The following is a 16,272-nucleotide window of genomic DNA, read 5'->3' as shown; positions in this document are numbered from 1 at the left end:
TAATTAATAAATTAATTACAACTGCCATCAGTGCTGGGCTCGGCCCAGCACTGTCTGCTACAGTGCTGGGCCGAGCCCAACACTGTGTAGAAAGAGAAAAGAGGAGCTGAGGAAGAAGGAGAAAAAGAAAGAAAGAAGGAAAGAAAGAAGAAGAAGAAGAAGAGGAAGAAAAAGAAGAAGAAGAAGAAGAGGAAGAAGAAGAAGAAGAAGAAGAACAGAAGAGAAAGAGAAGAAAGAGGGGAGGTGAGGGAGGCGTGGACCCGGGCCGGCGGGGAGGGCACCGGCAGCTGGTGGCCAGCCAGCTGCCGGCCTCTCGCTGGCGGCTCGGCTGCGACGGGCCCGAGCCCAAGGTAAGAAAAAGAGAAAGAGAGAGAGAGATAGAGAGAGAGAGAGAGAGAAGAAGAGAGAAGAAGAGAGAGGAGGAGAAAGAGCTCATCGGCGCTCGTGGAGGTGGCGGCGGCGGCGATAGTCCGGCCTCGGCGAGAGAGAGAGAGAGAGAGAGAGGTTTAGAGAGAGAGAGAGAGAGAGAGGTTTAGAGAGAGACCAAACGGGAGAGAGAGAGAGATTTAAAGAGAGAGAGGGAAGACGGTGAGGGCGGTTTGCGGCGGCGCTGGGGCCCGCCGCGGCCAGCTGGTCGCAGCCCATTGGCTGCGGCAGCGGCAGCGGGCACATGGCGCCCCCACCACGCAAGCTGCATGCGTAGCTTGCATGGGCACGAGGCCGGCCACAGTGTGGCCGGTCGCGTCGTGCCCAAATTTTTTTTTTTTTTTTTTTAAGATTGGGTTGTTACACACACTCTCTCTCTCTATCACCTCACTCTTTCTCTCATTCTCGCCGTCATCGCCACTGCACCTTTCATCATGTCGAGTTTGGGGTTGGGTACCATAGTCCAACATGATAGATAATATTCATAGTTGAGATAGATGGTCGTGATAGTGAGAGATATGTAAATTATATCTGGCTTTAACATATACGATTATCTAGTGGTTGGCATACATCATACATCATCATTAATGTGACTAGTACCATTGGATCATGATTGTATATATAATATGTTGTTATGTTCGGTGATGTTATATTGTAATTTCATCATGAGATATATTTTTGGTTGAGAATATAATATGCTCATTTATGAGAATTGATTTCATGTATATATATGTCATTGATGGTACATATATACATGCTCATACATGGCACCATGCTTCTTTCTGATTCATATTATCCAGTACATGATTTACTATCTGTTTGGCATCAATAATTTGAGGTAAGGTCTATTCACTGAGCCTTTTGCTAATGACTCTTTTTATTTTTTTTTCTAATCCCCTTAGATATGTAGTACATGATAGCGATTTGAGATATCTTGAGAAGATATTTTAAAGCGATGATGAGGGGAGCTCTAGATGCGAGATAGTATAGATGATAGTTTATACAGAAATTGAGTTGTACAATTATTTGATAGGTATACTCCATTATATTAAACGATATTTTGTATAATACAAGTCGAATTATATTATACTCGAGTGTCAGTGGTTATATGTTGTATTTTGATGGTTTGTCGTGGCCTGTGTGGGCCCTGCCAGATTATGTAGCTATCTAGTATAGTTGTGGATATAGATATAGATATGTTACAGGTTTATCTGATTGATAGTATGATTTATTTGGTGATGGATTATGTGAGCATAGATATATTAGCATGTTTAATTTGATGATGTTATGATTATATGTGTATATGAGTGTATTTGTGCGTGACGAGCCCCGCCCGACCTATCATATGTGCGACGCGTGTGCTGTGTGAGCGTGCACGTGCCCATGTCGGGTAGGGGCGTTATAGTTGGACTTAGTTGATTACACATATAATAATCGTTGTCCAATAAAGTGATTTCCCTGTAGTATTAGTTTGAGAAATAGTTTGAACAATAATATAGTTTCCAAATAAAATTTATTGCACCAGTATTTTGGTCAAAAACTCGTCTTTATTATTAGGAAAATTTGCATATAATACCCTATCTTTTATTATTAGGAAAATTTACATATAATATCCTGTCTTTTAATGAAATTATAGTTTTTTTACACCTTACATTTTTACTATTTGCAAATCGAACCATGTAGTTTAGTAAATATATATAGAAAACACCCTACCGTTAGATCAGTTAATTAAACTTAACCAAATTTTTAAGTTAACTATACTAAAAAAATTATAAAAATACCCTCAACCAAGTCATACTAAGGGCATTTTAGTTATTCTAGAAATAAATATATTTTACTCATTTTAGAAATAATATATCTCTACTTAACGGAATAATCTCACGATGTTAGTTCAAAGGTGTTTTCTGCACATATTCGATGAATCATAGAACTTGATTTATAAATAGTAAAAATATAGGGTGCGAATGATAATTATATTATAAAGCGGGGTGTTATATACAAATTTTTTTTCCTTATTATTATTTTTAAGAAATGACTGAAACGTGGCAGGGTGCCTTGTTTGGTCAAAATCTATGACAATGGACATTTTAATATTGTGATGCAACTCTCAAGTCACAAAGCAGTGTACCGACTTCTGATAAAACTGAGATCAGAAAGAGAAAGCTAAGATCTGTCCCCTTCCTAGTTTCTACAACAACATATCTGTGATATATATAATCAATCAACTGTCGAAAAGAGAAGAGAAAGTGCATCGAAGTCGAGGGAGGAACAAGAAGAAGAAGAAGACAAGAAAATTACAACATGGGCTGCTCCTTCTCGGGGTTCAACGCCTTCTACGACGCCGTTAATGGTGGAGGAGACGTCTGGATCAACGAGAACCGTTTCAGGATCGTGAGGCAGCTCGGAGAAGGTGGCTTCGCCTTCGTCTACCTCGTCAAGGAAGTCATATCCGACGGTGGAAGTGGTGGGTTTGCCTCGAAGAAGACCATCAACCCAGCCCACATCTCAGGTAGCGTGCTTTAGATCTGCGCGCCAGCTGCTTGCTATAATGCCTGCTGCGTTAATGTGTTTGGTCATGAATAGTATTGGGTCGTCTAAAATTGGTGTCAGAGGTTTTCTTTAATCCCCGGATCGGTTGAAAATGGTTGTTAGATGTACAAATTTGTGTGAAGTTTTGTTGGTCTGTATTTGATTCAGATGATGGGACCTATGCTATGAAGAAAGTGATTATACAGAGTGAGGAGCAGCTGGAGTTGGTTAGGCACGAGATCAGTGTTTCGTCGCAGTTTAACCATCCTAATTTGCTTCCTCTTCTCGATCATGCGATTATTCCAGTTAAGGTATCCTAAAAAGTCTCTTTTATTGGTCTCATCTGTGTACTCATGAAATTGTGCAAGCGTTCTTGTTTATTGTTATTGTAAAGTAGATTGGTCTTGAGATGACAGAAAGAACTTCTTGTGCTTTTGTAAATGTGATTGTATTTAACAAGTTAAAATGTTTTCAACTTAATTCTCTAGCATCAGAGTTCCTTGTTTATGTCAATACGTGGTAATACATTTTAGATAATCGCAATACGTGAGTGACACTTCATGAAACTATTCGATGCTTTGAACGAAGTCTACAGGCTACAGGCTGCAGGCTTAGTCTAGCAAAGATATTAGATTTAGAGGAAATTTTGGTACATGGCCCATGTGGAGATCTGGACAAACAAGAAATCATACTTCAGGAAATTGTTAATTTCCACACTACTTGTTTACACAACATATTTATGTTGTTTTTTGGTATTTATTCCCAGTCAATTATGTTTACATAAGGCAAGGAAGATCATTTATTGACAACAGGGGCTTCTTCATTATCAAAGAACGCTATGCCCAAAAAAGCATAGGATTGCCACAGAATGGATGTCTTGTGTGAGTTTTTTGGCTTTTTCCTTTTTTGAAAGAAATATTAAAGAAACCTTATGACTGATTGTCAATCTGCAGTTATCCATTTAGTTGTTGCTGAGTTCTTCACCAATGCAAATTCATCCAAGGAGAACTGGACAAGAGTTCATCATTCATATATGATCTCTGAGAGGTTAATTAGAGAGCTAAGTACTATTTATGGTACGAGGATGAGAGAGCTGTTATTCATAGAAGCCAAAGAGATAAATAAAACAATTTTCTCCACCATTGCATAAAGCCTAGAGTCCAGTGAAAAGAAACATTTGACTATGTGCAATGTTGGGAACACTTTATGATCATAAAGATGGTCGTTCTTCTTTATATGTACCATCCTTTGAGGATCTTCCTTTGCAGAGATTAACATTCAGCATGATAACAGTTTATTCCTAAAAATTTGTAATAGTTCCTACTTCCTAGGGGACATTGCATGCAAGTAATCATTTAATATCTTACTAAGTGATCTCTGTCAACATTTGTGCTATTACCAGCTTAATTTTATACTTTAATACTTTATTGTATTTGTATAGAATAAGCAAGATGGATCGCGGATTCATGAAGCTTACTTGTTATTTCCGGTACATTTAGATGGAACTTTATTAGACATTGCAAAAATTATGCAAGCAAAGAAAGAGTTCTTTTCAACAATCACAGTTCTCCAGATATTCCAACAGGTACTTATATCTGCTGAAGTCATTTCTTTGGTTACTTTCCTCTGTTCTTTCTGGATGATAACAATATGAAGATTTCATTAGATTTTAAATTTTTAGAGGGAACGTATTGTGAATTTTGTCAAATTATTTTTCATCATTTGAACTTTATCACTTCCTGGTTGAACTAGCATTGATGAGTTGACTTATTCTAAGAGAGTGAAGCTATGCGACACTGGTATTAATTCTATTAAAACTCAGAGATAATAGACATTTACAGTAATAGAGGGCATTGAAGATAAAAGTCCTTTTGCAGATTTTTGCTAATATATCATCTGAACTTCAAGAATGAGCTTGCAAATGAACAGATTAATCTGTGAATTACCTCTCATACCTGCATTTCACACAGTTTACTGCCTTAACCTTAGTTGCCAAATTCTGTGACTCTTTGTAATCAAATATGTAATAACAAGCATAGGGTAAAGATCCTTGAATGCTGACTCCTTGCCAATCTCACAAATTTTCTGATTCAAGTTTTAGCCCAATAGAGTTTATAATCTTTGGGTCATCTCCTTTCTCAATCTGTTGACCAGCATAGTGTAGGATATCAAAATTTTAACAAATCCTGTAGTTCATATTAGGAAGCAGGAATGACAAGATGATTCATCTTGAGAAGCTTACTGGAATAAACACAACTTAACATGATCTCAGACCATGGATTGATTAGGGTTTGTAAAATAGCCAAGAACTTTATCCCCATGGATTGATTAGGATTTGCAAGAAGCCAAGAACTTTATCCCAAAAAGGCTTTCGGATTGGCTTTTTGGTGCATGGGGATCAATACTTCATCCTGGTGGGAAAATAGCATTCTCTGATGGTCTCAACCCAGGTGAGGGCCACAGTTTTGAACATTGATTTATTTGCTGATGGTCGATGATGAGAGGGAAAGGAAGGCTTTGATGGTGGTTGACGAGGAACACTATGCTTTTTGTTGGGTGGTGGAGGTGATGCAACATGCATAAGAAGAGACAACATCAGTGCTGTAGATGGAGGTGCTTCTTGAGCTGGAGAATTGCTAGGTGCCACACTAGCTTGCCTGAGGAATTGGAATCAATCGAATTCATTTTGAACACCGGAGCTTCAGTGGACTCATCTTTAAAGATGAAATATGAGCACTTTGGCTTGCTTCTTTTAAAAGAGAGTCTTCAGCTGATGCGACCCCATGAAGGATCGCGATCGAATCGGCCCTAGATAGCAAACGGGTTCCTCACTGTCGCTTTGGATGCAGAGTGCACAGACTAGGGCTAGTGTGCACCGAGCTTACGTAGCCACGGGCTACATGCAATGCAGGTTTTCTAGAAGCAGTGCACACTAGCCTTCTTGGGTATGTATCCATGCAAGTTTAAGCTTAGTGAGGCCAATGAAGCACGGATATGGACACGACACGATACGGACACGGTGACATGACAAATTTTGAAAATATAGGACATAGACACAGCATAGGACATATCAAAATAAATAAATAAAAAATATATATATATATATATATATATATATATTATTGATACATCTAAAGTAAAAGTTTGCAATCTAATAGTGTTAAATACACATACATCAAGCTATAAGAATTAAGAAGTATCATTCAAATAACTAAGAAGTATACATCAAGCTGTAAGAACTAATTTAAAGATATGAACAAATTGAAAGACAATCAAAAGTGTACAAAATTCTAAAAAGGTATCAGATTATCATTACAGGTCCCAAAAGTACAAAACATGTCCAACTGTCTAAGTAATTGAGTTCCACAGAAGTTTAAAAACTAACAATCATTACAAAATAGCAATATAAGGTAGATCATTCATCTTCAGTTGCCTCATTGCCTTCATCAACAAACATTATAGTCTCCAAATCTGGTTTATCAATTGAGAGATCAACAAATTCCAAAATTCCAACATTCCTGCACTATTAAAGGAATCATAAGAATCTCCTCCGACATCCCACATCTTGGTCTCCTCTCTCAAATAATCTGGAGACCTCCTTGATAGAAAGTGAAGATTAGTATGCATATATATTAAATCTTCAGCTTTTTGTGGAGTTATCTTGTTCCTTTTCAATAAATAGATGAAAGAATAGGTGCTCCAGTTCCTCTCACAACCTGAAGAAGAGCAAGGTTGCCCAAATAACCTAAATGCTAAATTATGAAGAATAGGAGCAGAAGCACTATGAGCAACCCAACACATGTTTGGATCAAACTCATTTCTATCTGCTATGGAATTATACTTAACAAAACTTTTGATTGATGTGGAGAAACTAGTATACTCTTAGTATGCCATTTTTCGTTCTTCTGCATTTGAAAATAACCTTTTTAAGTGTTTATTTCTCATATTAGAAATTTCCAAATCCTTATGCGGTGGTATATGATTTGGATCCTCTTGAATCCATGATGAGCTATAATATCTATTAACATAATCATCTAATTAGTAAACAATAGCAATGAAAGAACAAGAAAATTTTTAATCATAAGAAAGAGGACTATAGAAATTAAATTAACCTTGGATTCAAGCAATGTAATGGTGTATTGCTTTTGTCTCATCTATCCACTAGGATTTTATGCACCACTGAATAAAAAATAGATTTCTCGCGTTCCTTCTTGTTTTCCTACATAAATATGATTGTCTTCACCTTTTCAATCATTGTATTCCACATTTCATATATCAAATGTAATCATGGTCTGTGTTTGCAACTCGTAGTATATAATATATAGGCTCTGTGAAGGTAAGTATATATTCAATTTTATCTCACCAAATGTCATCGAGAATTTTATCTTTGACAAATTGTTCTTTACCAATATCATCTTCCCTGTAAGAACTCAATTTATTACTGATTACTATTGATTAAAGACCCTTCTTGATCTTTCTGAATGTTTTCAACATTATAATCACCGAAGCAAAACGAGTTTTTGCAATAGCAAGCAATTTTATGTTGACAAATTCATTAAAAATAGCCAACCTCATTGAATGTTGTATGATGAAATTTTTTATGCACATTACATCCCATATAATTACTGAAATCCAGCTACACTCATCAAACACAATCTCATTTGCCTCAGTATTTTTTGCTGCACATATGAGTATGAACTACACATGGAGTCCAAAAATGTGAGAAAACCTTGTTTCAAGAAGCACCTTGCTGCCTCACAAACATGTGCATTATCCGTAACTACTTGGACTACATTATGAGGCCCAACCTCTTTAATGATTTTAATGATCAAATTAGAGATAAAAAAATTGTCTTTATATTCTCCTTTACAATTCATAGCTCTCAAGAACATAGGGCCACTCTCAGTCACCGCTAAAAAATTTATAAACGATCTCCTTTGTGCATCAATCCAACCATCACATACAATACTCAACTCTTTCCCCCCATGTGCTTCTAATAAGGTTTAGCAACATTTCAATATTTGTTCTCTCTTGTTGAAATAGTATAGTTTTCAACATATTGTAGCCAGGGGACACAAATTCATTTTGTAGGAGGTTGTGGATGGTGTTTGGACCGAAAGGAAGGTCTTGGAAAGGAATAGTTGGGTGATGGATGATTTAGGGTTTAGATACGGTAGATAGTTGATGAATTATGGCTAAGATTAATGTAGATGATGACGGAATGTGGATAATAGCTCAGGTATGGTTGTGCACAACTAGAAAGAGGGGGAAAACCACTAAGAGAAGCAGCGGCAAGGTTTGAGGACTTGCTAGAAGATTGATTAAGAGAGCTAGGGAGATAGCGAGATTAATGAAGATAAGTATATTCAATTCATAAGCATGTCTAAGATATAAGCCATAAGACCCTATTTAAAGAAATAAAATAAAGAAATTCCAGAACTGAATAAGAAACAAACAATTAAACTTAGGGGAAATTACATTTTACTCTCTTGTAGTTTAGTACAATTTCACAAAACTACTATATACTTTCAACTTAAGCATTTAGAAGGGTATGGTTTTGACTAAAGTGCACATATTATATTTTCATCATATTTGGTCTAACTAGAAGTCAAAATTAAAAATTCTCATTAAAGATAAAATTGTAGAGAGTTAGGTAAGCTTTTCAACTCATCTAAAATAATACTGATTAGATTTCAAATAATTAGAATATGACAAATATATAGACTGTATATGTTTTTGTCATATAAAATCTTATCTATATTATTTTTGATGTGTTAAAAAGTTTATCCAATCTTTTGCAATTGTCTCGAATAAGAATCTTTAAATTCGATCTCTAATGTGGTCAGATATGATGAAAAAGATAACAATTGTATTTTAGTTAAGGCTATGTAGGGATTAAGTCTTTAATTGAAAATACGTGAAAGTTTTGTAAAATTAAGGCAAACCACAAGGGATAAAGTGTAATTAAAACTTACCTAACCAGTCATCATATCTCCCTTGGATTGTAGCACCATTCCTTCCTAGATAGAGTTTGAATATGGGAAAAGTTTGAATACAAAAAATGTCGTCACCAATTTAGTTGTTTTGGTTTCATGTTATTCGGATTTCGTATGAATATTTGCTAATTATTTTTTCGGAACTGCACAAACTGTAAATTTCTACAATTCTGGGATTTTGACTAATTTTTGGCTCAAATTCAAATGAAACATAAATTGTATCAATCCACCATGCTTCAGTCCATCTTGGCCTTAAGGTGAAGCATAATCTTTGTTTGGGAACCCTCATATTGCTATGTCTCCTCTAGGTCTAACTCGTGCGAGCAAGTTGCTAGCTCGCCTAGGTCTGGTTATTGTGATAGCGCATTCGCTGCTTGATTCTCTATTCCCTTGTTATAAGCTATTTCATAATAGCATCACTGTAGCTTGGATACTTAACGTTGTTGTTCCAATGTATGTATCCACTAGCCCACTAAGTAAGGTAAACTCCACTAATTAGTGGAGATAATGAAACAACAATCAATTAGATATGGATGCCAATTTGTGACAAAATGAATAATGGTTAATAGTTCCTGAGGTTTTGGCAAAAGATCCTTGCTGAGGTAGGCCACAGGTCAACCTTCTTGTTTGAGCATGGATTCAATGCCAACTCTTGAACATTGCACTCGACGACGAATGTTTTTGAAAAATCAGGTAATGCCAAAAATGGAGCAGTGGTCATGATTGCCTTTAACTTCTCAAATGAATCTCTTGTCTTGTTCATCCATTTAAACTCACCATTCTTTGCATAGGATATCAATGGCAACAGTCTTTCCATAGTCTTTGAGGAATCACGATAGTAGCCTATAAGACCAAGGAAACCATGTAGCTTTCTCAGGTTCGTCAGTATTGATCGTTTCACCATATTTGTGATTTTCTTAGGGTTCGCCTCAACCATTGTGGTTGAGATAATATGTCCAAAGTATTCTACTCTCCGCTGCCCTCAAGGACATAGCCATCTTCACATATAGGTGATGTTGGCAGAGTAGTGATAACACCTTTAATGATTCAAGTGGTTGATGCAAAACGTAGTGGGGAAAAAATGAAGTAGGGAAATAAGGAGGAAAGGAATGGGGTTTCACACCTCCACCCTAAGAAAAGGTTTCACACCAAAATTCTCTGGAGAACAAATCACACAAACTTTCATTAAGTTCCAAAGGAAATACAACGGGTCTATATATAGACCTACAATGGAATTAAGCAAAAGACACCCTACATAGGAAATAAACAAAAGACACCCTAAATAAATAAAAATCAGAACCAGATCCCTATAGGAGGGATCATCAGCTGTCGGCGCCTCCTGCGCTGGTACACACGCCATCGCGTCCTATCAGTGATGTCCGCATCATTCTCCCCGGGTGGGAGAGAAGTCGACTCCGTCGCGTGTGCTGCTCTGCTGCTCTCATACTGCTCTAAGGTATCAAGGTGATGCACCTCCAAATCGTGACGATCAAGCCACGTATCATCAGATGTAGGTCGTCCTTTCCAACGTACTAGATACCGTTGGGATCCACCTTCTCTAGTTGAAATAATTTCATCATCTAAAATTTTATCAATTTTGTCTGCTGTGTTAGGTGGAATATTGGGAAGTGGGGGTAAAGAGGGTCTCTCATAAACAGGCTCATAGGTAGGCTCAGTATCTAGTGGGTTATCTGGAGTAAAATCTGGACCTTTATAAGCTACTAGATCCTCAATATTAAAAGTAGAACTGATGCCAAAATCACTAGGGAGATCTAGAACATAAGCATTATCATTAATTTTCTTGAGAATTTTAAAAGGTCCGGCACTTCGTGCATGCAACTTTTTGACAGTTCCAGGTGGAAACCGTTCCGGACGTATTCGGACCATCACAAAGTCTCCAACATTAAATTCTTTGAATCTCCTTCTTAGATCAGCTCGCATTTTATAATTAGTATTATTTTGAGCAATTCTGTTACTGATTTCTTTATGCAAGTCATGAATATGTGATGCAAATGCAGATGCAGACTCAGACAACCTATGATAATGGGACATAGGAATGAGATCTATAGGTTGTCTAGGTTTATAACCATATACTACCTCAGTTGGACTCAGACCTATGGATCTATTAACAGAATTATTATATGCAAATTCAGCAGTTGGCAGTTTTTGATCCCAGTCTCTTAGATTCTTGCCGACAAGAGTTCTCAGTAGGTTACCTAAGCTCCTATTGACTACTTCAGTTTGCCCGTCAGTTTGTGGGTGGAAAGCAGTTGAATACTGAAGCTTAGTTCCCATCTTATGCCATAGGGTTTTCCAAAAATAACTAGTGAATTTTACATCCCTGTCTGATACAATAGTTTTTGGTAGCCCGTGCAACTTAATGATTTCGTCAAAATAGATTTTAGCAACTCGAGAGGCGTCAAAAGTTCGGGAACAGGGTATAAAGTGGGCCATCTTAGAAAATCGATCCACCACCACAAGAACGGAATCATGCTTTCGGGTAGTCTTTGGAAGTCCAAGCACGAAGTTCATACTAACATCTTGCCAAGGGCAATTAGGAACCGGTAAAGGCGTGTACAATCCTGTATTTTGCTTTCGCTGCTTAGCAAGTTGACAGGCATGACATCGACTAACAAGTCTCATAACATCTCTCTTTAAGCTTGGCCAGAAAAATCGATGTTCCGTAGCTTCGATAGTTTTTACATGCCCAAAATGTCCTGCTAAACCCCCAGCATGCAATTCCTAAATTAAAAATTCCCTTAACGAGGTGCTAGGAATGCATAACCTTCGGGACTTAAATAGATAGCCATCCTGCACGATGAAACCATCTATTTCTCGAGTCTCTCCATTGCTTAATAAATTGTAAACTTCATGAAAATCCGGACATGATTCATATTCAGTTTTGATCTTATCAAATCCTATTACTTCTGCGTTCATCTTTGAAAGAAGAATCATGCGACGACTCAGTGCATCAGCTGCCTTGTTGTCGGCTCCGGACTTGTGTCGCAAGGTGTACGTATAGTCCTGGAGAAATTTGACCCACCTACCGTGTCTGGCATTAAGCTTTTTCTGGGAATTAAGGTAGCGAAGAGCTTCATGGTCAGAGAAGATTACGAATTCTTGAGGAAGCAAATAATGCCTCCAGTGGCGAAGAGATTGAACCACAGCATAAAATTCCTTATCGTAAGTGGTATATCGTTGTCTAGTTTCATTCAGCTTTTCACTAAAGTAGGCAATCGGATGACCCTCTTGGCTCAGGATTCCCCCTATACCAACTCCAGAAGCGTCACAGGTGACCTCAAAAACTTTAGTAAAATCGGGGAGTCGCATAACAGGGGCTTCCACCATTTTCCTTTTGATTTCAGTGAAAGCTTTAGTAGCACTTGCTGACCACTTAAATTCACCTTTCTTGAGGCATTCTGTTATTGGAGCCATAATGGTACTAAACCCTTTGATGAACCGACGATAGAAGGTAGCTAGTCCATGAAAACTTCTCACGTCTCTTATGGTACGGGGTTCAGGCCACTCTTTGATAGCTTTGACCTTATCAGGGTCAGCAGACACTTCTTCAGATGAGACAATGAAACCCAAGAAAACAACTTTGTTTGTCAAAAACGTACATTTCTTAGGGTTTGCATACAATTGCTCTCTCCTTAAGACAGCGCAGACTTGACGAAGATGATCTATATGTTGCTCCCGAGATCGACTATAGATAAGGATGTCATCAAAGTATACGACTAAAAATTGTCCCATAAAAGGTCGTAATATTTGAGTCATCACTCTCATGAAAGTACTCGGAGCATTAGTCAAGCCAAAAGGCATAACTGTCCATTCATATAACCCATCTTTTGTTTTAAACGCAGTCTTCCATTCATCGCCAGGGCGTATACGAATTTGGTGATAGCCACTTTTTAAATCTATCTTTGAAAATATTGTGGCCCCTGCCATCATGTCCAGCATGTCATCCAGACGAGGGATGGGGAAACGGTATTTTACCGTTATTCGATTAATAGCGCGGCTGTCGACGCACATACGCCAGGTTCCATCTTTCTTTGGCGTTAACAATGCGGGAACTGCGCAAGGGCTTAAGCTTTCCTTCAGGAAGCCTTTTCTCAATAACTCATCAACTTGTCGTTTTAGTTCAGCGTGTTCAGTTGGGTTAAGTCTATAATGAGGCAAGTTAGGAAGAGATGCACCCGGGACGAAATCGATAGCATGTTGAATATCTCTCATTGGTGGCAGTTCATCCGGGAGATCCTCTGGAAAGACATCCGAGAATTCCTCAATCACAGCAGTGGCTTCAAAAGGAATCGATTCACTAGGCTCATTTAGAATTTCTCGAGCCGCAAGAATCAGAATAGGAGCTCCTTTACTCATCTCACGTTCAATACCTCTCGCACTAATCAAGCTGACTTTATTGTCGGAGTGGAAGGGATCAGACTTCTTTTCCATCTTACCACCTCTAGGCTGTGATGGAAGAATCTTGATTTTCTTACCCTCATGTTCAAACATGCAGATATTTGAACGGCTATAAATATGCACATCATTATCAAATAGCCAAGGCCTTCCAAGGATAATTTGACCCACATCCATGGTCAAAACATCGCACCAGATTTTATCCTTATAAGTCGTGAATTCAATTGGAACCAAACAGCGCTCTTTTATTTCCAGCGTGGTTGAATTAATCCACGAAACCTTGTAAGGATTAGGATGGGAAACTGCTCTCAGATTTAGTTTTGAAATAATGGTGGAGGACACGGCATTTATACAACTGCCACTATCCACAATTACTTTACAATTTTTATCTCCAATTTTCGTGAACGTGTGGAAAATGGAGTTGCGCCTCCAATCATCATTGACTTTAGGTTGAGAGAGGGCACATCGAACAACATGTAACCTTGTGGAGTCTATGTGCCTCAGGCACCCTAGGGTATTTTCTTCCTCTTCATCTTCAAAATCTCCTTCTTCACCGTCTACATGGTGAACATATCCATCAAAGTCTTGCTCGGGGTCTTCTTCGAAGGGTTCCTCAATTAAACTTATTTTATACGGGCTCGCACAATTTGCAGCAACATGTCCATAGCCTTGACACTTATAGCATTTGACTCGAGGATTAATCTTAGAAAAGTCTTTCTCAATGTTTTTACCTTTGTATTCTACCTTGGGTTGTGAAGGGCTAGGGGTAGATCGATTAAAAGATTGACTAATAGATTTGGCTTGATGAGGACCTATGGAGGATTTATGAATTTGAGTTCTTGTTTCATAATTTCTTGGGATGTGGTTAGGTCTAGACTCCTCTAAGTCTTGAACTAAGCTGTAAGCCTTTTCCAAAGTATCAACATTACGAGCAAAAAGTTCACTTCTCAATTCTTCACGTAGGCCAGCCCTAAATCTGGACAAAATTTGCATAGGGGTTTCTGATTCGATCACGCTACACCGAACAAGCAATTCATCAAAGGTCGCAACGTAATCCTTAGCGGACTTACTCCCTTGGGTAAGTCGGTTCCATCTATCTAGAAGCTTAGGGTAATAGGAAGGCGGGAGGTATTTACGTTTTAGTTCATTTTTCATGTCAACCCAAATTTCAATTGGAAGCTCACCCCTAATCTCACGAAGAGTCTCAACGTTGGTCCAGTATTGATTTGCTTTCCCAGTCAATTTCATGGCAGCAAACCTGACTTTACGGATTTCCGACATATCATACCATTTAAAGTAACGGTCCATGTCTTTGATCCAGTCCAAGAAGTGTTGCGGATCTAGACGACCATCAAACATCGGAGCATCAATTTTAATGCTTCGAAGGTACCGTTCATCAGGATCTCGCTCATTCCCTTGAAAATGTTGACGAGGTAAAGGAGTGGGAGATTCACCACGTTCAAGGTCAGGGCGGTGATTATTTTGAGGAGCGGTGTGCTCACGTGGTCTTTCTACCCTATATAGTCGTTCATCGGTCACCCGTTGATACCCAAGCAAAGTATCTTGAGTATCCCTGACTTGTTGAGCTAAGGTACCTAGTTGTCCCATAATGTCGTCAAGCTTCTTACTAAGTTCGGGATCCATACTGCTACTGCTGGACTCACTAGAATCACTAAGAAGGTAGGCCTTACCTCTACGAGTTGGCATACACTAATATGCAATGAATGAGTTATGAATTGCTTTATATATTTTATTTATATATATATATCCCTTTTTTTTTTTTTTAATCTTTTTAAATTTATGCTTGCTAATTTAAATAATGTTCTAACCTAATGGAATGCAGACGTCTCCTATATTTAATCCAAATACAAATGTCTTAATCTAAATGATATGAGATGTTATGCTATGCAATCAGGAAAAATTTAAAAATGATACTTAATTGAATTTAGATTTTCTGTTCAAGAGGTTCAAAGACTATTGTCAAGACTAAATGATTTTTAAACAAAAGTCATTAATAAATGCCAAACCCTTTAAATTTCTTTCCAAAAATTAAGATAATGTTAATATTCTATTTGGCACAGTTCATCTCTTAATATCAGGACTAAAGCAGATAAGGTTTCTATGTAGTCTCTCCCTCACTATATGTGGACAACAGGAATTGATAACAGTTTAGAGATGATACTAGAAAAGAATGACCCAAAAATATTTAATACATTGAAAGATCACGTACCTGACCATCTGAAAAAGAATTGAAATTAACTAATTTGTTTTCACCGTATCGGCGACGTCGGCGGCAAAGTCCGAGACAGTGGTGGTCGCCGTTGACTACGGCAGGGAATGAGGCACGGGAGATCACGGCGCGGGCGTCGGCGTCTGCGTCGGCGTCGTCAGTGATGGCTGCAGACGTCAAAGGAAAGGCGTCGTCAGGTGGCTGCAGACGTCAGGTGGCGTCGTCGGGGCGGGGCAGAGCCGGGGCGGCGTCGTCGGGGCGGGCAGAGCCGGGGCGGCGGCGTCGGGGCGGGGCAGAGCCGGGGCGGCGTCGTCGGGGCGGGGCAGAGCCGGGGCGGCGTCGTCGGGTGGAGTGACGGCGTCGTCGGGGCGAGGCAGAGTCAGGGCAGCGTCGTCGGGTGGAGCGACGGCGTCGGGTGGCGTCGTCGGAGCTGCGCTAAATCAGGGTGGCGTTGAGGCAGCGCCGGGGCGACGTCGTCGGATGGAGCGACGGCGTCGGGTGGCGTTGTCGGGGCGGGGCAGACTGGGGCGGTGTCGTCGGAAGGAGCGAGGCAGAGCCGGGGCGGCGTCGTCGGGGCGGCGTCGTCGGGAGAGGCAGAGCCGGGGGCGGCGTTGGGGCAGCAGCGACGGCGTCGGGTTAGGATTTTGGTGTGAGGTGAGGGGAAGGTTAGGGATG

The 16,272-nt window shown here is 39.2% G+C and overlaps 1 protein-coding gene across 1 annotated transcript in view; it reads left to right on the top strand.

Moving 5' to 3' along the window:
• Window positions 1–2,545: 2,545 nt before the first annotated feature.
• The window catches only part of LOC140767272 (uncharacterized), a 36,059-nt gene continuing 22,332 nt past the window's right edge, over window positions 2,546–16,272 (top strand). The window contains exons 1-3 of the mRNA XM_073107121.1: window positions 2,546–2,935; window positions 3,124–3,266; window positions 4,397–4,540. Of these exons, the coding sequence (XP_072963222.1) occupies window positions 2,728–2,935; window positions 3,124–3,266; window positions 4,397–4,540 (495 nt within the window). The 5' untranslated portion in view covers window positions 2,546–2,727. The remainder of the gene's footprint in view (window positions 2,936–3,123; window positions 3,267–4,396; window positions 4,541–16,272) is intronic.

This window comes from Typha angustifolia, chromosome 9, assembly GCF_048772165.1.
Source record: "Typha angustifolia cultivar Huaian chromosome 9, ASM4877216v1, whole genome shotgun sequence".
NCBI lineage: Eukaryota > Viridiplantae > Streptophyta > Magnoliopsida > Poales > Typhaceae > Typha > Typha angustifolia.
This window is presented reverse-complemented; position numbering and strand designations above follow the sequence as displayed.